The sequence below is a fragment of the Colobus angolensis genome, unplaced genomic scaffold, assembly GCF_000951035.1.
Source record: "Colobus angolensis palliatus isolate OR3802 unplaced genomic scaffold, Cang.pa_1.0 Scaffold133, whole genome shotgun sequence".
Classification (NCBI taxonomy): Eukaryota; Metazoa; Chordata; class Mammalia; order Primates; family Cercopithecidae; genus Colobus; species Colobus angolensis.
In genome coordinates, this window is record NW_012114411.1 from 2,285,225 (window position 1) to 2,308,171 (window position 22,947).

General features: G+C 39.2%; 1 protein-coding gene across 1 annotated transcript in view; it reads left to right on the forward strand.

Annotated features, from left to right (window-relative positions):
* The window catches only part of PRPF18 (pre-mRNA processing factor 18), a 43,807-nt gene that overhangs the window by 14,899 nt on the left and 5,961 nt on the right, over window positions 1-22,947 (forward strand). The window contains exons 4-9 of the mRNA XM_011934239.1: window positions 3,530-3,643; window positions 7,929-8,075; window positions 9,500-9,568; window positions 11,612-11,752; window positions 11,879-11,950; window positions 14,256-14,411. Of these exons, the coding sequence (XP_011789629.1) occupies window positions 3,530-3,643; window positions 7,929-8,075; window positions 9,500-9,568; window positions 11,612-11,752; window positions 11,879-11,950; window positions 14,256-14,411 (699 nt within the window). The remainder of the gene's footprint in view (window positions 1-3,529; window positions 3,644-7,928; window positions 8,076-9,499; window positions 9,569-11,611; window positions 11,753-11,878; window positions 11,951-14,255; window positions 14,412-22,947) is intronic.

Genomic DNA, 22,947 nt, shown 5'->3' on the forward strand with positions numbered 1-22,947 from the left:
TGTTTCAGCCTTTGCCAATCTGAAAGCAGTATTATTACTTTAAATTTTTGCCAAACTGATGGGTGAAATAGGTACCTTGTGTTAACGTGAAACTTTCTGTTAGTGATGATTGGAATTGAACATGTTGTCACGTGTTCAGTGTTCGTTAATGTCTCTTTGTTTGTGGAATTGCTGTTTTTATATTGTGAAATTTGTCTTTATTGCTTTGGTGATCAACATGTTTATATGTTAAGGGTGTTAACCTGTGTTCATAAGTGTGTATGTATCACATGTACGTAGTATATATATGTATTTATCAGTGTATCATTTGTTTTTTGCCATGCAGAAGTTTTACATTTGTATGCTGTGACATCAGCCTTTTTCATTACGTTTTTTATTTTTATTTTTGTCTTGGGCATCATGCTTAGAAAGGTTTCCTCTGTTCCTAAGAGTTAAAAAAAGATATGTTAGTGTTTTTTTCCACCACCTTTATGAACTCATTCTTTATATATAAAAAATATAATTTTCTTTATATTTTAATTTTGTATCTCAAGTGAGCATGTATTAACTTCATAGTCAGAAAAATACTTGAAATTTCATGTCACTTACATTTTTTAGAATTCTGTTACTTTTTGATTTTTTGAGACAAAGTTTCAGTGTGTCTCCCAGGCTGGAGTGCACTGGCATGATCTAGGCTCACTGCAACCTCCACCTCCTGGGTTCAAGAGATTCTCAAGCCTAAGCCCCCCGAGTAGCTGGGACTACCGGTATGCGCCACCAGGCATGGCTAATTTTTGTATTTTTAGTAGAGACGAGGTTTTGCCATGTTGGCCGGGCTGGTCTTGAACTCCTGACTCAGGTGATCTGCTCACCTCGACCTCCCAAAGTGCTGGGATTACTGGCGAGGGCCACCGCACCTGGCGTAGAATTTACTTTATCTTTAAACATTGAAAAGCTTGAGTTGAAAGACGAAGTAGTTTTAAGAAGTTGTTCTTTTTGTGAGATCCATCATTATTAAACCATTGTTACTGATTAATAGTGGTACATCAGTTAAGTACTAGACATGATGTGGGGAAGAAGTTCCTGCCTTTGCTCAGGGAGCATGTATTGAAATAGCAAAAGAGGACTCAGAGGCTTAAGTTCTTTCAGTGATGTCCCTTTAGTCTCTGTGTCATTTTTGAGGGGAGGTGGTGGTGGTGCTGGTATATTTCAGCTTCTTTATTTAAAAAATTAGAATAATAGAATTCTTGCACCAAAAGAAACTTTGAAGTCAGGTAGTTTATTACTTTGCCTTTAGACAGAACCACTGTTATATAATTCCAGATAGATGAGAGTTAACTATTTAAACTGATAACCAGAAAAATATTATGCACTCCTCACAACGTGGCCTAAGTTATAGCACCCAATCTTAAGCAGTGTTTTGCAGTAATAACTAGTTCACATTCCCTTTCTTTTTTCTGTTTAGGTTCTTTTTGTCTTGACTGACTTAGGGTCATCTTTCATCTTTGAGTCCTCAGTAGCCTCTTCCTGTTCTACCTCTGTAGTTGTGGATAGGGCTGAATGTAAGTCATAGAAATACAGTGTCTAGATCCAAGTATTCTGTACTTCTCACAGGTTGACATGTTTGCAGTATTATTTTTTAGTTCTACATTACCACATGCTTATGACAGACATTGCACAAAAGGAAACTTTCCGGGGAATGATGACTGACTCTAGAAACCATCATGTGAAGATGAGATGAAGGAATTTAGAATGCTGAGGCTGGAGCGAAGAATAACTGGAGATATCTTTAGAAATCCAATGAAAGTAGCTCTGATTTTGGAAAATCGGAATATTCTCTGTAGTTTCATAAAGTGTAACTGGGATAAATGGGTAGAAGTTTGAGGGAAGTAGGTATCAGTTTTGAGAAGCAAAACATATCTGTCCAAACAGTGGGATGGGATGTTTCACGAAGAAATGTGATTCCTGTCGTTTGTCAGACAGGGACCTGACAAGGGTGTTTGTGAGGTCATTTCTGCATTGATTGGAGATAGTGCTAGATGACCTGTTAAATTTGTTTTAATATCAAACTTCTGTTAATCCAGTGAGAGCCCTCCCAATGGATTTTGGGTGTGATGCTGTTTATGCTCCCAGGTAAAGCTCTTGGTGTTTCTTATTACTGCTTTTTTAAAAAAATTTGGACTAATCTTTATTACATTTTCTATTTCTTTCTTCCTTTTTAAAATGACATATAGCATGTGTATAAAGTATATGAAACGTATTAGGGCAATATACGTTACACATGTATGAATAATTATGAATAATTACAAAGTAAATATTCATACAACCATCACCCAAGTTTGGAAATAGGTTTTCAGCATCTTAAAAGCTCTGCATATGCAGATTGTAACTCCCTCTTTTCTGAGGGAGAAGTTTTTGGTTTGATGGTGGTATTACAATGTGGACTCTCCATTATGGTAGTTATCACCTGGCTTCAGATTTGATTTTCCTTCCTCTATAAATGCTGTCATTCCCTCCTGTCTTAGTGTTTTTCCTGTGTGTCCTGCTGCACAGATTGGTTCTATCGAAGCACTGAGCTAAACGACTTAAACTTTATGGTTACTTAAGGTGTGATAATAATACAGTATATATGTTCATGGAAAATTAAAGAATAAACAGCTTACTTTTTGCATCTACATTTCAAAACAAGTGTTTGATCACCAAGAATATGCTGACATAGGGATTACTATTGTCTTTCCATTGTTTTTAAAAGAAGACTAAGAACAGTTATAATGATGTAAAATGAGGGCTACAAACATGCCCCTTTTCTTACAAAAAAGAATTTTGTTTTAATCTCGCAGTGGAAGAGGTGGTTTATATTAGGGGCAGGTGGTTTATATGAGGGGCTTTCTTTAGACTTGAATTGTAGAGTCAGAGGTCAGACTGCTTTTTAGGAGCTATTTGGTAATAAAATTAATAACAGTGACTTTTAAGTCAAAATAGATTTTTAACTAAAGTACTTGATTTTCTGTTTGATTTGGAAACATCTTTGTTTAGCTTAATTGAAATGATTTAAAATATTTGAAGGAATTTATACTTTACACAGAAGCATGTATTTGGATAATTAGCTTTGTTAAACACCAGGCTTGGCTTTTAAGGTGTAACATACAAATTGTTTTTGAGATGTTTAGTTTTTTCCTCTCTCAAAAGTTAAATAGCTGGATACAGTAGCACACGCCTGTAATCCCAGCACTTTGGGAGCCCGAGGCAGGTGGATCACAAGGGCAGGAGATTGAGACCATCCTGGCCAACATGTTGAAACCCCGTTTCTACTAAAAATCCAAAAAAAGCTGGGTGTGGTGGCGTGCGCCTGTAGTCCCAGCTACTCGGGAGGCTGAGGCAGGAGAATTGCTTGAACCGGAGAGGTGGAGGTTGCAGTGAGCCAAGATTACGCCACTGCACTCCAGTCTGGGCGGTAAAGTGAGACTGTCTCAAAAATAAATAAATAAATAAATAAATAAATAAATAAATAAAGTTAAATAATTTACTGGGTATCTGTTTCACTTTGTAGGTAATCAGAAGATTGAGAGAAAGAGGAGAACCAATCAGACTATTTGGAGAAACTGATTATGATGCTTTTCAGCGTTTAAGGAAAATAGAGATCCTCACACCAGAAGTTAACAAGGTAAGAGGACAGAACAAAGCTAGAAAAATGTGACTGTACTGCATTCAGTAGAATAGAGTTTGACTAATTGCATTATTGTAGGCAACAATGGAAAAATAAAGTGGGCAGATTATTGCTGCTGAATGGAAGTTTTCATTAATTTTTTGAAAAGCACATTTCTTAAGTATAACATTTAATGCGTTTTGACAAATCCATACAAGCATATAACCACTGCCCTTATAAAGAAATAGAACATTCTTGTCACCAAAGAAATTTCCCCGAGAGCATCAGGAACAATAGCGAATGGATGCTGGGCTTAATACCTGGGTGATGGGACGATCTGTGCAGTAAACCACCATGACACACATTTCCCTATGTGACAAACCTGTTCATCTTGCACCTGTACCCCTGAACTTAAAAGTTGAGAAAAAAGAAAAAAAGGAAATTTCCCCAGTACCCCTTCTCAGCCAATCCCCATATTTCTTCTCGCCCCCTCCTAGGCAGCCACCATTTGAATTTTGTCATCATGGATTAATTTTGCTTGTTCTCATATTTCATACAGATAGACTCATAGATTGTGTGTCTGGCCCCTTATGCTCAGCATAACAGTTTTTAGATTCATCCATGTTACTGCAGATACCACTAGTTTCCTTTTCATTTTCCAGTGATACTCAGTTGTATGAATATATCAAACTTTGTTTCCAGCTTTGGGCTATTAGAAATAAAACTGCTGACTGGGCGTGGTGGCACACGTCTATAATCCCAGCACTGTGGGAGGCCGAGGTGGGTGGATCACAAGGTCAAGAGGTCGAGACCATCCTGGCCAACATGGTGAAACCCCGCCTCTACTAAAAATACAAAAATTATCTGGGTGTGGTGGCGTGTACCTGTAATCCCAGCTACTCAGGAGGCTGAGGCAAGAGAATCACTTGAACCCACGAGGCGGCGGTTGCAGTGAGCTGAGATCGCGCCATTGCACTCCAGCCTGGCGACAGAGACGCCATCTCAAAAAACAAAAAAAGGAATAAAACTGCTAGACCATTCTTATGCAAATCTTGTTTTGGAACTCTGTTATTTTTCTTGGGTAAATATGTTACGTCTCTTGGGGAGATACCTAGAAGTAGAATTGCTGGATAGTAAGAGTAGATGTATGCTTAACTTCATAAGAATTGCCAGTCATTTCCAAACCCCAGCATGTGGTATTGTTAGTCTTTTTAATTTTAACCATTCTCTTATGTGTCTGGGAGTAGCTCATTGTGGCTTTAATCACATTGCCTGATGACTAAAGATGAGGAGCATCTTTTCATAGACTTGTCTTCATTTGTGTAGTGTCTATTGAAGTCTCCCCTTATTTATTTATTTTTGAGGCAGGGTCTCACTCTGTCACCTACGCTGGAATGCAGTGGCATAATCATGGCTCATGGCAGCCGCAACCTCCTGGGCTTAAGCAGTCTTCCCACCTCAGCCTCCCAGGTAGCTGGGGTTACAAGCGCCTTTTGTTCATTTTAAAAATAAACTTGTCTTTTTGTTAATGGATTATAGGAATTCTTTATATATTCTGGATAGAAGTTCTTTGTCAGATATACAAATATTTTTTGTGACTATTTTTTTGTAGTTTCTGGCTTGTTCTCTTAATTGAATCTTTTGCTGAACAGAAGGGTGTCTGTGTGTGTGTGTGTGTGTGTATATACACACACACATGCTTTTTGAGTCAGGGTCTCACTGTCACCCAGGCTGGAGTTCAGCAGGGTCATGGCTCATTGCAGCCTCTAGTTCCTGGGCTTAAGCAATCTCCCACCTCAGCCTTCCAAGTACCTGAGACCACAGGTGTGCGCCACCATGCCCAGCTGGTTTTTTAACTTTTGTAGAGATGGGGCCTCCTCATGTTGCCCAGGCTGATCTTGAACTCCTGGACTCAAGGGATCCTCCTGCCTTGGCCTCCCAAAATGCCCGGCCCAGAAGTTTTATATTTTGATGAAGTCCAATTTATTGATTTTTCCTTTTATGGTTGTTGCTTTTTGTGTCCTGCTTAAGAAATCTTTGCCTATCCCAAGGTTTCAAATAGATACTCTTTATTTTCTTCTAGAAGCTTATTATTATAGTTTTAGCTTTTACATTTAAGGCTCTGATCTTGTTTTATGGCTTAGCATATGGTTTATTCCACAGGCTCTTGAAAAGAGTATTATTTTGCTTTCATGATACAGTTCTACAAATGCCAATGATGATAGTGTTATTCAGGTCTTCTGTGGCCTTGCTAACTTTTTATCTACTTGCTTTCTGAATTATTGAGAAACAGGTGTGGTTATCTATGACTACGTAACAGACTACTCCAAAACTTACTCGTGTTTGTTTATTGTAAAGGATTTATTATTACAGAATCTGTTTTTGGTGACTAACAAGCCACCCTGAAACCTGGTAGCTTAACATAATTTTTTATTGTCTTAATTACCAGTTCTGTGGTTTGATTAGGCTGGATTGGGCAGTATCTTGCTTGGGGTCTTTCTTGTGATTGCAGTGAGATGAAGGCTTTGGCTGAAGTCATCTGAGGCCTCCCCTGGACTGGTCTTCTAAGCTGATATCTTGCCCCTTTCCTGGCATCTCAGTTGGAATGGCGGGAATAGCTGGGGCTGGCCAGGCCCGCTCCCCGACCTGCTCCCTGTCTGCTAGCCTGGGCTGTCTCACTGCTTTCTTCCTTGCCAAACCACTTTCCTGCTTCACTTCCCAGCATTGCCATTTCAGTCCCACAACACTAGCAGTTGCCTTCAGTCCTCTGTGTCTATAATGATCATTTTTCCTTTGCTTGCTGTGTTTCTGTCTTGTATGCTTTGGGTGAAATCTTGTTTTTATACTTTCACGTGCAATTCAATGACCACATCTTTTCTCGGAATCTATTTTTGATCCCAGTCAGAATTAATTGCTTCCTTCTCCATGTGCCTATGAGTAAACCTTTGTTAGTGTACTTACTGTTTTTTACTATTATCAGAGTTATGTGCATATTTATCTCTTCCTGGTGGGCAAAGGCTGTTTTACCTTTGCATGCCAAGTCTCGTGCCGTGCATCTAGAGGTTTTGAGGAGAAAGCACAGGAGCACAAGGTCTGGATTCCATTCCTGGATTATAATCATCAATTATGTGACCATTGGCAAGTCTTTTAATCTGCTTGAGCCTTAGAATCCTCATTGGTAGAACAGAGGCAGTGATACTTGGCTCACCGGGATGCACTGAGAATTCAACAAGGTGACCTCTGGGAACGCTTGGCATCATACTTTATACACAGCAGGTGATCAGTCAGTGTTTGAGAAATTATAAGTGTTTTGAGTTGAATGTTTCTCTTCTGTGTTTATGAAGGGACAGTAGACAATGATCGGATGCTTTTCGTGTAAGAACGTTAGGAGTTAACATTGGTTGAATGTGCACTGTGCTCCAGTAACTGTTGAAAGCACATCGTCCATTTCTTAGTTTACTTATTTGAGTTGATGTTTGCGAGGTTCTGGAACAACCTCATCACATGGTAACTGTTCATTGAAATAAAAAATAGCATCCTCATTACAGCACTACATAGTAGATGGTGCTGTTACTCCTATTCTGTAGGTGAGGCTACTGAGGCATGCAGGGGTTAAGCAAGCTGTTGAAGAGCTGTTTAATAGTATGTGGCAAGGATTTGAACCCAGATAACCTTCGCTCTCAACCATTACCCTATAGCTGCCTCATGGTCATGTTTCCTTGGCTCTTAAATCTTGCAGCTGATTCTCATTCATTTTTAGGAAGATGAGGCTTCCATTTTTCGTTAAATGGTCGTGAACCATACGTGCATAAAATGCGAATTTGCTGGTTTGCTAGAAACATAGCTGAGAACCTGGAATATAGATGAGGCACTAATTTTATTACACCGACATTTCTGAATGTTTTGGGAGTTCACAGTAGTTGAGGTTAGACATTGTAAATGAGCTGGGCAAATGGGTTGGGGACTCTAATGGAGACCTACCACTTTCACTAAGCCTCGTTAGAAAATTACAGCATTTATGAAGATTCTTATTTGGATTCGTCACTCATGTGTATTTTTTTTCTGACCAGCAGGCTGGGCGTTGTTCATGCCTTGTTTTAATTTAAATATGTCCGTAAGAATTAACTTTTAAGTGAACAGTAATGATAATTGTGTGATAAATTGATGTCATTTGAGTTCCTGCTTTTGCTGAGCTCTTAACTTCTTGCGGGGGGAGAAATAATTGCCGTTATTAATGAAAAATCAAAGGTGAAACAACAGTGAAATTTCGTAACAGGTGTTCTTCCTTTTTTACTTTTCTTAGGGGTTGAGGAATGATTTGAAAGCAGCCTTGGACAAGATTGATCAGCAGTACCTCAATGAAATCGTCGGTGGTCAGGAGCCTGGAGAGGAAGACACACAGAATGATCTGAAAGTTCATGAGGAAAACACCACAATTGAAGAGTTAGAGGTAATCTCTATACCAAGCCCAGCACATCCTGGCACCCTTCTTTCCTCTGGAGCAGATGCTGAGTCAGGCAGATTGTTGAGTGCATAGCACACTGTCATCTTTGGTCTTTGTTTATTTACTCCCCGCTTTTATTTATTTACTCCCCTTTTTCTCATCCTCCACTCACATTCCCCTGCTTCCTGCCTTCAAAAGGAACCCATTCTAATATGTTGGATGCACATCCTTCTGTTTGTTGGCGCTCTTGTGACCTGCAGTGTTTTGTGAGCATGTATTTTTGATTTACAGAAATGATGTTATGCTGTGACATTCTTTATTCTGTTTTTTACTTGTCTTTTTTTCATTTAGTGCTATGTTTTTAAGATGTTTCATTTAGTGCTATGTACATTGAATCCTTTGCTTTTAATTGCTACATATGATTCCATGTGTTATGCCATTCACTGCATTTGACTTTTTGTTCTCCAGTAATGATGGACAGCTAGATTGTTCCCAGCTCCCTCCTACCACAGACAGCTTTCTGATGAACAGTCTTGTGCATAACCATCATGGCCTAACAAAATGGGATTGTGGGATTTATATATGTATATTTAGCTTGGCTAAGTACTGCCAAGTTGCTCTCTGGAATGGCTGTCCTAGTCTACACGCAGCAGTGTGAGGGCCTCGTGTCTTTCCAGCCCTGCCAACACTTGGCAATATCTTGCTGTCTAATTTTTGCCACAGTGCTGCTTGTGGAGTGTTAATGTATAATCTTAATTAAAAAGCAATTTTGTATCATGTAAATATCTAGCATGTAAAATAAATATGGGTTAAAGTTCTTCATGCTTAAGGAAACATAAACTGTTATTTTTATGTTTCCTTTAATTCCTGGCTCTTGCACGTGTAGCTGTCCCTCTGAATGAGATCATAGTTGAGGAAGATGTCATTTTAATCTCCTCCTTCCTCCAATACCTGTCTATGGTCCCTAAATTTTACTAAAATAATTGGTATGGGCAACCAGTTGTGTGCTTTTCTCCCCCCATTGGTATATTTATTTATTTATTTTTAAAAAACAGCTTTATTGAGATATTGACATACCATACAATTGACCAATGTAACATATACAAATCAGTGGTTTTTACTGTATTCACATGATGGTGCAACCATCATCACAATCTAATTTTAGAATATTTTTGTTCCCCCACCCAAAAAGAAATCTCACATTCATTACCACCTCGTGACTTTTCGTAAAAGATAACATGCTCTCCAAGTTTAAGTGGCAAATCCATGTTTTTTGTTTTTGATTTCTTATCTAGAAATTCCATCAGGTTTTTAAGTAAAAATTGAAGCGCATGTGTGACCAAGAGCCATGTTTAGACTGGTGTTGGTAATATATATGTGCAGTTGTTGCTCTGTATTAGTGAACAGAAGCATTGTTTGTTTTTCTTCAGGCGCTGGGAGAGTCCTTAGGGAAAGGCGATGATCATAAAGACATGGACATCATCACCAAATTCCTCAAGGTGCGTGTCTTAGGCCAGGGGAGGAGGATGCCTTGGATCCTTATGAACTATTCTTATATTTTTGGATTACCAAGGGTTAAAGGCTGGAAGGGGAAAACCTCAATACACATTTCTCGCACATACATGATGTTTATGATATCGCTATGCACTAGATATAGCAGTTAGAGAAAATGCATATTTACTTGTGGCGTTTTTTTTTGTTTTGTTTTGTTTTTTTTAAAAACAGAGTCTCGCTCTTGTCTCCCAAGCTGGAGTGCAATGGCGTAATCTCAGCTCACTGCAACCTCCACCTCCCAGGTTCAAGTGATTCTCCTGCCTCATTCGCCTGAGTAGCTGGGATTACAGGTGCGCACCACCACGCTCGGCTAATTTTTGTATTTCTAGTAGAGACGGGGTTTCACCATGTTGGCCAGGCTGGTCTTGAACTCCTGACCTCAGGAGATCCACCTACCTCAGCCTCCCAAAGTGCTGGGATTACAGGTGTGAGCCACTGTGCCTGGCCTACTTTTCTTGTGGCATGTTTTTTAAAGCTGGCTCATTAATGTAAATACATAGAAAAGAATCACAACAGCAGAATTAATAAGAAGTTGGTAGAGTTTCTTATTTTTTTCTTGAGACAGAATCTTGCTGTGTTGCCCAGGCTGGAATGCAGTGGCACAATCTCGGCTTGCTGCAACCACTGCTTCCCGGATTCAAGCAATTCTCCTGCCTCAGCCTCCCGAATAGCATGCCACCACACCTGACTAATTTTTTATGTATATATATATATATAAATTTTTCAGTAGAGACAGGGTTTCACCCTATTGGCCAGACTGGTCTTGAACTCCTGACCACAAATGATCTCCCTGCCTTGGCCTCCCAAAGTCCTGGGATTACAGGTGTGAACCACAGTGTCCAGCTGAATTTCTTACTTTTTTTTTAGATAACCCAAGGAAGAAGAGGGTTCTAGCTTTTTTTTTTTTTGCGAAAGGGTCTTTCTCTGGTGCCCAGGCTGGAGTGCAGTGGTGTCATCATAACTCGCTGTAACCTTGAAATCCTGGGCTCATCAGCCTCCCGAGTAGTGGGGCATGTACCACCACGCCCAGCTAATTGTTTAGTTTTTTTTGTAACCTTTCAGAGAGTGTTCATTTGTTCATTTCTATAGATAACTGCCTGTTTTTGCTATGACTTGCTGATTCCAGCTTTCTTCTCAACATTTCTCTCTTTAGTGGTCTAGGTAGAGTGTGAACAAATCCCAGATATTTTAATGTTTATTCACAAACTGTGTTCAGACCAAGAGATTTGCATGCAAGGAATGCTTTTTCTTGTATGTACAGTTTAGATACAACATATTAGTCCTCAAGATTCTGAATATATTGAGGATACGGCATGGAACTAGATAGGGCATAGGAACTAGTATGAACTAGATCCTCTTTGAATGATGGCCTCTTCTTTTATAGGATATGCATAGATGATGCGCCTAGAGGAAAACGTCCTCGTCAGGCTTCTCTGTTTGCTACTTCCAGAAAGGGTGCCCTTTATACAGTTAAACCCGAGGGGCATGAGGTAGTTCTCTAGGGGTGGGGGTGTGAATGCTGGGTCTTGGCTTCTTTATTTCTGTTTCTCTTTCTCCTTCCTCTCCTTTAGTCAGGTGCTTGAGTGGTTTTTAAACTTAATCGTGGTCTGTACAGCATATGTAGAAAGTCCAGTTTTTTTGTAACTTGTTGAATTTTATGTATGTAATACAAATACAAATACAAGTTTATTTCCTGTCAAATAGTTAACTATGAAACTTGATAGTTCTTTTTTGAGGGAAGCATATTACCTTGAGCTGGGAATAGATGTAGACTAGGGAAATTAGTGACTTGCCAAAGGTACTACTTCAAAGCATTATCATGACGAATAAGCAGAACTAGCTTATTAATTCTATATTATTTGGTGGCGTTTTAATCAAGACATTTACTTTAAGGATGATTGTATTCTGTCTTTGTGTGCTAGAGAGCATTTAAATTTACTGAACCACTGGGTGGCATTGTAGTCTACATTTACCCGTCCTTTCAACAGTTTCTTCTTGGCGTTTGGGCTAAAGAATTGAATGGCAGAGAAGATTATGTGAAACGCAGTGTGCAGGGTAAACTGAACAGTGCGACCCAGAAACAGACCGAGTCCTACCTCAGACCACTTTTCAGAAAGCTACGGAAAAGGGTGAGGTTTCTTGGAAAATACTTTAACTGACTTAAAAAATACAGTGTAAATTTAGAATAAATGCAGTCTGTTCTTTCACTATACATAGTAGCTTCCAAAATTTCTTCTTCTTATTTTTTGTTTCAGAATCTTCCTGCTGATATTAAAGAATCAATAACGGATATTATTAAATTCATGTTGCAGAGAGAATATGTGAAGGTACATTCCCATGCTGTTCTTTAAAATTGTTAAGAGTGTATCTAGGTTGTGTACATAATATAATGTTCATTTGAGACAGGAGGATTTTACATAGTAGATTTAAGAATAAATATGTGATGAGTTAGTAGTAAAAAGCATTTTATTTTCTATTGTATTTGCCAGCTTTACTGTTAGGCATTGAATAACAAACCTGACTAAGAAAATACAGACCTCATCTGTACGCTCTTAGTCATTTTTAAAGTAGGCCTAAAGGTTCTTCGGAGCATGAACTGTATATAGGCAGTGTTCATTTTATGAATGGGATTGAATTTCAAAGTTTTGTAAATGGCTGATTATGTCTTGAAACAGATTTTCCCGTAAAAACAACGTTGTATAGATGAGTTTTCCAGAATGGTTATAAAAGCCCCTTTAATCTGTAATATAGCTGAAGTGTTGTACTGATGGTACAGTGGAATTTAACCCCTCTTTGTAATTGTTTCTATGGGGAAATGGTTCAAGCAAGGCTTCCAGGACTCTTCTCTCCCATTTCAGTGCTGCAGACCCGTGCAGGGGAAGACTCTCCTCCCTCGCCCCAATGTCTATACTCCGGAATGGGCTCTGGGACGTGGCGGTGAGAGGAAGCGTGCTGGTGTCCAGGGCTCCCTGAGGTAGAGTTTAGAAAGGGGTGAGAGGAGGACTATCAGTTGCTACAGGGGAACAAGAAGAGAAGGGCCCAATGCACCAGTAGTGGAGATGAGGAAAGGACAGAGTTTGAGGGAGGCTTCTTGTGGCTGTGCCTCCCAAGACACTAGGAGGAGAGCATTTCAGTGCAGCAACCCCACTGACAGTGCCAGAGCGGTAGGGAACTCGGAATGACATTGCTTATTCAGTGCTGTATCTGTATACTCACGTAACAAGGGACTTCTGGCATTCCCGAGTGACTGGATGATTTACTTGATTAGAGCCTTAGTCTAATGAGGTTCCTGCAGTGATTTTACTCTTTTTAAGAGCCAGCCAGTTTTCTTAAAGAAAATATATTTGCCTTACAGTTATAAATTTCTTCTTAGTTTCTGTCAGTTGCATGATTCTTACTAAGGATGGTTGCACTGGCGTGGATGGATAAGGTCACTGTCACTGCAGGAAGAATGCACATCACTGCCTGCTAGAATGGATGCCCTTCCTCTTACTGCCTTTTCTTGTGATCACATATCAGAACTAAGTGCAAGTGCAAGCTTATTTCATACAAACTACAGAAAGAACCAAGAAGCTTTAATAACCTGTTTAGACAGTTTCTTTGGAATTTGGGGGAAACTAAATATTGAAATTTTTATCAGTTAAGATCCAATGTTAAAATTTATACACATGAAAATTAGTGATTAAAATGTACATATGCCCTTTTAAAATTAAGCTTTATAAAAATCTGTTGAGCAGAGCAAGTTCAAATTTATCTTTAGGGTAGAAAATGATCTTCCAGCTACCCTGTCTGTAGTATCTGATTAAAAAAAATATTAACTCTGCCTATCCATCTCATAGGTGTCTGATTTTTTTAAATTAAAATCTCCTTGAGGCCTGGCTTTATAAGCTTCTCTTAAACCTGGAGGTCTTTTAGAATTTATTTGCTTTCTGTTTTTCTCGTTCTTCCTCACAGCTAGCCAGCTTGGTTAGGAAAAAGAGCCATTTGTCTTCATTGGTTTCTGTCTTCGTTTTTTGGGGCTCTTCTTTAAAGGTTCTTGGCAGGTGGGGGCAAAGTGGAGCGATCTCATCCTTCAGCTATTCGACTGGAGCGCCAGTGTTTCCTTTCTGTTTACACATCTGTTATAGACCCTGTGTGGTGGTCCCCACATACCGAGCCCCACTGCCTTCGGGGAGCCACGATGCTGTGTAGGGAGTGGATATTGTATAGGGTTGGATGATGAAAAACTACTTAGCCCCTGTCTTCTACATGACCCCCTGTGGAGAAGACTGGGTCTAAAGGAGACCGAAACTAGAATTTTCATCAGTGCATCGAAGTGCCTACTTGGTAATTCCAGATCTGAGATGTATTAATTTCCAGCACACAAAGGCTGCAAAGGAATGCTTGCCTTTTTTTTTTACTCGCAACCTAGCTTTGGTTTCTGTTTTTCCATGGACATTGGTGGTCCGGGGCAGGGCAGTCTGTTACCCTATATTTTAATCTGTTTTGTTAGAATAACAGTAATGGTAATATTTTCGATGTGCCCAAAAGGTGGATGAAAATTACATCATAAAGGGCTGTGAAATACTTTCAATAAGAAATTGAGCCAATGCATTTCTGCCTTTCTGATTCCTTCTTACACTTTCCTTTCAGGCAAATGATGCTTATCTTCAGATGGCCATTGGAAATGCGCCTTGGCCCATCGGTGTCACTATGGTTGGTATCCATGCTAGAACTGGCAGAGAAAAGATTTTTTCCAAGCATGTTGCACATGTTTTAAATGATGAAACTCAGCGGAAATATATTCAGGTAAGCAGTGTGGAGGGCCGGGAATTGCCCTGGAAGTGAATATTCTCTAATTCCCAAAACTCGAAGTCTGGAAAGCAGGCAGAGAATTACAGCAAATAGAACACAGCTTGATAGAATGGAAGTCCCCTCTTGATAAGCAGTGACATTGAAGCCACCTTCACTGAATAAGTAAAAACCTTTCAACTTTCATATATGTTGGAAGACATGGTGAAGTATTGTGCTTGAATTACCTTAGCACTGAAATAAAACTATTGCAGTTTGCTTTTTTTTTTTTTTTTAAAAAAAGACATGTATTAGCAAGTAAAAGTTGAGCTCATCAGAGAAATTTGGGAGTATGCTGAAGAGCAACAAACTTAGAGTATTTTACAGTAAATCCTGCTTTGTTGCTTTCAAGGTAAATCTAACATCTGCTGGGTTCAAAATGTATGGAGAGTAAAGACTTGGCTTTAATGCGTGTAGCATATAACGACACTTCTCTAGTCATGTGAATAGGTCTAAAGTGCTGATGGGTTGTTTTCTTCAAGTTATACATGCTTCACATAAACTTGTTGGTACTGTTGCTGGGCTAAACTTTTCTCCTTAGTGGGAAGAAAATCAACTATAATGTAGTGTTTGCCAAATTGTCATAAATCCCAGATTGTGTCTGTAAAATGACTTGCTGGGTGATAGTTCTAAAACTTGACAATGATACTCCGGAAGTTTACTTAAAATTTGAAGTTCACTTAAAATGCATAAAGTGCTTTCAGATTTTGTGCCAGAGAACAGTCATTACCATATTCATGAATTATCTTTTTGTTTTTATTTCACTTCCAAGTGCTGAATGTTAATTTGTATCATCTTTATGCCTTAGTCACATATAATAGCTTTTTAAAGTATGATTTCAATCAGACTCCCTCATGAGAACTGTATACTTCACAGAGTTCAAATATACTTCTGGAAATTCAAACACATTTCCATTTTTTAATAGCCACTAGTGAGTGTATTAAAGGCAGAAGCTTTTAGTTGAAAAAAAAAAAGTTGCTTAGCTTGAACAATAGCAAACAGGTTCCAAAGATTCCATTTGCTAATTGTGTTCATCTATACTGTGGCCAAAGGTATAGTGTATAAAAGTTCATATGATTAAATCATTTGCCTGAAAGAGAACATTTCTTATAAACAGTGATGTGATTTTCACCTCCCCAAAGAGTGATTTTTTTTTTTAAGTATACCTAGCATTTATTCAAGAATTCTGGTTTATTTTGGAAGCTATGTAATGACCTGTCCTTACTCCATTTTTCTTCCTTTTTATCTGTTCTCTTCCCATTAAAAAAAATTCTTCTTTTGCCCACTAGGTGATTAGAGAAAATTGGTGAACATACTGTATCTGAAATTTAGCAAGGGGTTTGATGTAGACCCAGTGATATTCTTGTGGATAGGGCAAATCAGGTTGGACTCATAGCTCACTGAGAGAGGGAAGCCACGGAGCATTAAATAATGGACTCATGTCTCTTAGGGTAGATGCTAGAGATGTATGTCAGGGGTCTTAGGACCTCAGTGCTGTCCTGTTCAACCTTTTAATGACTGACTTGGATGACTGTACCGAAGGATGGGTTTATCACGTTTGCAGACAACAAGAAACTAGAAGGGATAGAGTGTATGTTAAGATGGAAAAGAAACTGCTATTCTAGAAGTTCTTGACAGACTAGAGAGAAGGGAAGAGTCTAAAAATACAGTGTTTAGGAAGGAAGGATTAGCATTAAGAAAATTGGATCCATATACCCATTTGCTTAAGCTTATAATTTGGGCAGTGGATATAAAAAAGAATTAGAGCCTGAGCATGGTGGCTCACACCTGTAATCCCAACACTTCGAGAGGCTGTGGCGGAAAGATTGCCTGAGGCCAGGAGTTTAAGACCAGCGTGGCAACATAGTGAGACCCCATTTCTACAAAAAATAAAAACTAGCCAGGCATGGTTGTGTGTGCCTGTAGTCCTTGCTACTCGGGAGGTTGAGGCAGGAGGATCTCTTCAGCCTGGGAGTTCAAGGTTGCAGTGAGTTGTGATTGCATCACTTCTCTTCAGCATCAGTGGCAGAGCAAGACCCTGTCAAAAAAGAGAGAATTGAGTGGACTAAATTTAGTGTAATAAAATTGGTAGTATGATATGGCCACCTAATAACTTAGTGTAGGTTCTCCAGGGCAAGAACATAGTTCAGTGTTGTACCCCTAGAATCTAGAACAGTATCTGACTCATGGTGGGTGCTCAATAAGTATTTGCTAATTGAATGAATTCATGATACAGCAAGAGAGGTGATAATAATTGTTCTTTTTCTAGTCCTTGGGAAAGGAGACTCTTGGTGAGAATCTGGGCAGGAGTTCTAGATCAGCGGTCCCTGACATCTTTGGCACCAGGGACTGGTTTCATGGAAGACAATTTTTCCACGGATCGGGGAGGTCAGGGGGATGGTTTCAGGATGAAACTGTTCCATCTCAGATCATCAGGCGTTAGTTAGTAAGGAGCATGCAACCTGGATCTCTCACATGTGCTGTTCACAGTAGGGTTTGCGCTCCTGTGAGAATCTGATGCCACATGGATCTGACAGGAGGCAGGGCTCAGGTGCTAATTCTCTTGCCTGCTGCTGTGTGGCCCATTTCCTGACTGGCCACAGACTAGTGCCGGCCTGCGGCCCAGGGACTGGGGACTTCCTGCTGTAGAAAATGGCAGAACTTTCTGATGGAAGAGGATTAAACTTGTTTTATGAAAGTGGACAGATTTTTAGTCAGTGTAAGACAAAGCTTTTTCAGAAAACATTTTTATTTTGAAATAATTATAGACTCACAAGAAGTTGCAAAAAATAGTAAAAAGCTTTTTAATAGGCAGAATTGTCCCAAGGTAGGAGATAGAGGAAGACACCCACCTCTTGATGTCTGGAGGCATAAACCATTGCCCTTTTTGGACCTTCGGGCCAGATTCCTCTCATTCTTTTCTGCCATTTTCCCTAGAGGCCATTGCTTAAACCTCAAGTTTCAACTCATTTGCCCAAGAGTCGCTAAGATGACGAGTGAGCTGAGTGTTAAAGAAATCTCTGCCTCTGTCTGTCTTCCACTTTCCTACTCCTTATGTAGGTGCAACTAGAAGCCGCATTTCATTTTCCTCTCAACTGTGCTGTAAGAGAAATGAGTGATGCAGAAGCGATAATGAGTGTCAGTAATGCTTGGCCTCTCTGTTGATGAAGTCACTTGAGCTCATTGTTACCTTGTAGGAATATGGTCCCAGTGTTGCTGGATCTTCCATTTATTTTTTTAATGAGAAGCAAAATCTTGGCTTTTGAAAAAAAAAAAAAAAGTACTCTCCTATTTTTAAATGTTGGCATCAGCTAAAAAAAAATGAACTTTGTGTAAGTCTAAACAGAATGCCAGTTTGTGATCTGTGTCTTAAACCCATAGTGTAACTCAAGCAGAAGAATGTGGCCACCCTATGTTAGAGTTTTGTAAAATTCTTGGTTGCAATTTACTGAGTAATTTACTAAGCTGTCTAAAGAATCTTCCTCTTGTTACTTTGGTATCTGAATGAGATTAATTTGAATTCTCCTAGAAAAAAGACAATTTATTATGTGAAGTTTAAGTCAAGGGTTGGCAAAATTTTTCTTAAAGGATCAGAGAGTAAATATCTTGGGCTTTGTACTTCTTGCCATCTCTAACTACTCACCCATGCAGCTAAGGCACAAAAGCAGCCAGTGGCTGTGTTCCAGTAAAACTGTGTAGAAAAGAGGCAAATGGGCTGAGAACCACAGTTTGCTGCCTAGTAAATGTATGAACCCAAAACCTTTTTTACATTAAGATATTTGCTGAGGAGGTAATTAGGAAAATCATTTAATAATTATTTCTTTTTAAATTGTGATATAAAATGCCTCAACAAACATTGTAGTGCTTGAAGTCTACTAACCTTAATGGCATAGCCCAATAATTCTTGATAACATGTCATATATGTCAAGCTATAAAACAAGATCTGGAGTTAGAGCATTTCCAGCAGGTTTCTTCATGCCTGTTGCCAGCCTGAATCCTCCTCCTCCTATCAGAAGTAAGCATTATTCTAACATGTACCATTATTGATTAGTTTTGCTTGTTTTTGGACATCATGTAAATGGAAACTTGTAATGTGTGAGATAATTTTTTTATTTAGAAATACTGGTGAAAAATATGTTTTATGAAATAGAAAATAATTCAAGGGGCTGTTTCACTGGAACATAGATTTCATCTTTTGGTTTTATGCAAACCTTTATGGAACTTAAAACAATGAAAGTTATTTAAAGTATTCTATTTGTCACAAAAATTAAATATACCACAGGGAGGGTTCTTTCTAGGCAGATCAAAGGAAAGTTCTATAGCTTATTAGCTTGCTTCAAGTCTAGGGTTAGATAGAAATTGGTGGTAGTAGCTTTAAGGCCTTTGTTCATTCTTCCAAATAGAGATGTAACCGCTGGCCCAGACTTTGGGTCAAGCTTCTTTTATATAGATTATAGGAAGCTCTTGATTATTTAGAGACTTTAAAATTCAGTCATTCCCAGATAGCTCTTGAAGAAGTTCACATCTTGGGCATTCTTTATTTGTCAAAAATAAGGGAAGGAAGGTAGACAGGAGAAAAAGATGAGGTGAAATGCATGTCAAAGAGCTGTTGCCCTACCAGAGCCACTCTTATCCTTCTTCACTGTGTTCCCTCCGAACGTGACTTTTACCAGCGACAATGATAGGCACCCTTGCCCTGTGGCTTCTGACTGGAGCAGACGATGAGAGGGACTAGAAGGCATTTTGTTGGTTGGAGAAGAATGAGTTTAGGGTATTGATTTTCCCGACTTCCTCCCTGGAGGGGCCCCTAGGGTGACTGCATCCCTCTGCCCGAGGCTGTCGCTTCTCTTGGGTGGCTGTCTCCATACAGCTACCCTCCCTAGGCTCCAGTGGCCACTCTCCTCCTTTGCTTTCAGAACTCGGGCTAGCCACAGCGTCCCAGGATTGCCAGCGCTAGGATGCCGTACTGTGTCTTGTTGGTCCTAAGTCCAGCCCACTCCTTTGTAACATCCTCGAAACTACTGTCATCACATTATCCAGTTCTACTGCTGGCATCCTCCTCGACATGCGTAGATGAATTGATCTGTGCATTGTGTGACAGGTTCCTTTGGAGGTTAGAAGATTAAGGAATAATAATCTTCTAAATAATTTCGGTTAAGCTTTTGCTATTACAAAAGGTAAATATCCTATAATATTATTCCCTGGCAAGTTGTTTTCAGTAAGCTTAAGTTTATACAGTTCCTAGTAAAGACATCATTCCAATATTTTATGTCAGTTATTTCAATCCATATTTCAGGTTTTGGCATATTTCATCTATACTAGCATTTGCCAAATTTATTTGTCCATGGAACGTTTGTGAGTTTGTAATGTGTTCACGTATTACCAAAACTGGTACAACAGAAACATTCATTATTGCAATAAGCGATCACAGCTTGATCTGTATGTTGCACTCACTATCATAGCTGTTGGTAAACGCTCCCATGCCTTAGTGCTCTAATATATGCCACACACTTGTGGGTCAAGTGGCTTCATGCCACAGCCTGGCATTCTGGGCTATGATAAGCTGTTTCCTAAAGGTGAGTTGTTGCATGTTGACAGCCGTCTACCTCCTTAATCTTCCTGGCATGTTAAAAGGGTACATTTTTAGAGAAAAATACTGCTAGTATTTATGTTTTACATACTAATACCTTTTAATGTTATAGAACACTAGTGTGCTTTGGAAACAGATTTGGGGAAATGCTGATCTAAACTGGGCCATGCTGCTTTCTAGCTGGCAGCTTAGTTGATGGTAAAGAGGCATTTTACTGTAGGGTATTAAATCTTAAATTTCTCAACCACATCGTTGGAAGAAAAGCCAGACCAGTCTCTATTGTGAAAGCCTGTTACGCACATAAATGAAATCTTCCCTCAAATTAATCATTTGGAGTACATTTTTACTTAATTTTTGAGTTGTTGTTTGTAATTTGGTATTAACTTTCTGTGAAATGAACCTCTGCACTGGAAACTTGTTCTCGTATAGAAAACAAAAATACAGAGAAGTAAAAAACAAGAGCAGCAGAGTCTGTTTCTTACCGTAAACTATGCGGGCAGTTTGAGTTAGTCCCAAGCTATCTGTTTCCTTTAGTTTTTTGGTAAGTCCTCCAGATACTGAAGTTTTTGTATATTTAATACTTACAGTGGGCTTCTTATTAGAACCAACATGCAGTTGCCCTTATCTGCTATCATCCCAAGTGGCTAGACCCAGATCAGTAACTTAAAAGTCTAGAATGAGTTGTTTGGATGAATTCAATTTTAACAATGTATTTGTGTGAAAAGAGTTCCCATAGGCCAGGTACAGTGGCTCACACCTGTAATCCCAGCACTTTGGGAGGCTGAGGTGGGTGGATCACGAGATCAGGAGATCAAGACCATCCTGGCTAACACGGTGAAACCCTGTCTCTACTAAAAAAAAAAAAATACAAAAAAATTAGCCGGGCATGGTGGCGGCGCCTGTAGTCCCAGCTACTTGGGAGGCTGAGGCAGGAGAGTGGCGTGAACCTGGAAGGCGGAGGTTGCAGTGAGCCAAGATCGCGCCACTGCACTCCAGCCTGGGCGACAGAGCAAGACACTGTCCCAAAAAAAGAAGGAGAAAAAAAAGAGTTCCCACAGACAGTATTTGAAGTATTGGCCTTTTAATGCATTACTACAGATGTTAGTTGAAATGATAGAAATGTACTTAGTACACATTTTTTGAACATCATATTTCAGGTCAAAAGAGCATTCCTGTAGTATGAAGTTAGGATTAATTTTTAACTTAAGTATTGCATATTAATTTATTACTCTATTAGAACGTTTGCAGTTTATGACAGAATTTTAAATAGCTGGGTGGAAAATGTCACTCATCTTATTTTTATATTCCTCACGTTCTTAGGATGCACCACTAAATGGATCTGTGCTTTCCTCTTTAAGTCTTTGTCTCATAGTGCAGACTAACGAAAGGTACAGAAATAATTGATTTAACAGAATGTCTTTATACTTAAATATAAAGATTACTTGTAAACAAAATATCTTCCTCAAGTTCTAGTGATATATTAAAGAGGCAAATCAAGGCAAATAATTGTAATTTTTAGTTTGGTTTGGTTTAAATAGTTTTTGTTTTCTGCAACAATAAAAAAATTGCTAATCTTTTTAGTGGATGCAGGTTCATTGTTTTAATGGTTTATTGATTTCTCTGGCTATAAAGGACTTTCATTATCCAGGATATATCTTATATCATGCTATGATTAACCAAACTGTATCTGTATCTGATATTTGTATATCATATCTGGAACATTCTATATTACTTCCATTTAGACTTAAAAATTGTGACATACATAAAATTTACCATCTTAATCATTTTTATGTACAGTTCACCAATAAGACATTTATTTATTTATTTATTTGAGACAGGGTCTTATTCTATCACCCAGGCTGGAATGCAGTGTGGCATGATCTTGGCTCACTGCAACTTCCATCCCCTAGGTTCAAACACTTATGCCTCAGCCTCCTGAGTAGCTGGGCATGTGCCACCATGCCTGGCTAATTTTTTTATATTTTTGTAGGGACAGGGTTTTGCCACGTTGGCCAGGCTGATATTGAACTCCTGACCTCAAGTGATCCGCCTGCCTTGGCCTCCCAGAGTGCTGGGATTACAGGCGTGAGCCACCGCACCTGGCCCCACCAATTAGACTTTTAAATGAAGAACATTTTCCTATAAATATAATGATATTTGAAAAATGAATATAGCTAAATATTGTATGGGAGGCAGTCATTAAGGAACCAATCAGTTCCCACTGTAGAAACTAGAAAAGCTCGGGACATGGGGCATATTAGGCACTTCTCAAAGGCCAGGCCATGGGAGAAGGCTGAAAAGAGGGAGTGGTTTTAAATTAGGATAAGTAGTCCAGAGGTTCCCTGCCCAAGTGGAGCTCCCAGCCCTCCTCCTACTCTAGCAGAAAATTGGGTTGCTTTTGGATGGATAGGTACTGCTCAGGAAGGGTAAGATGCCATACTGAAAACAGGAAAATTAAGTGGAAGTATGTAATATTGACAAATGACACCTTTAATTCCTGGTTTCCTCTGATGCGGGCAGCCAGGCTTTTACCCCTCAGTAAGTTGGAGGATTCTGCTCTGTGAAACTGACCCAAGAGAAAGGATCTAAGTTACTAACACTTAAGTGTTCCTTCAATGAAAAAACCAGCTTGCTGCCCTGTCATCTGAAAATGCAGTCCTATGGGCAAGCCCCACCCATTCAGAGAGTTTTTCCATTCAGCTCTGTAATGCGTTACTCATCAGCATGAATGTTCACCTAAGATCCATCAGACATTTGGAGAAATTCCCCAAGATGAAAACAGAGAACAAAACACACACACAGAAGAAAAGACCTTCAGAGAAACAGAATTATAGAGAACAGAAAAAAACTTCAATGAGAATAATTAATATCCTTAGAGGCCAAGCGTGGTGGCTCATGCCTGTA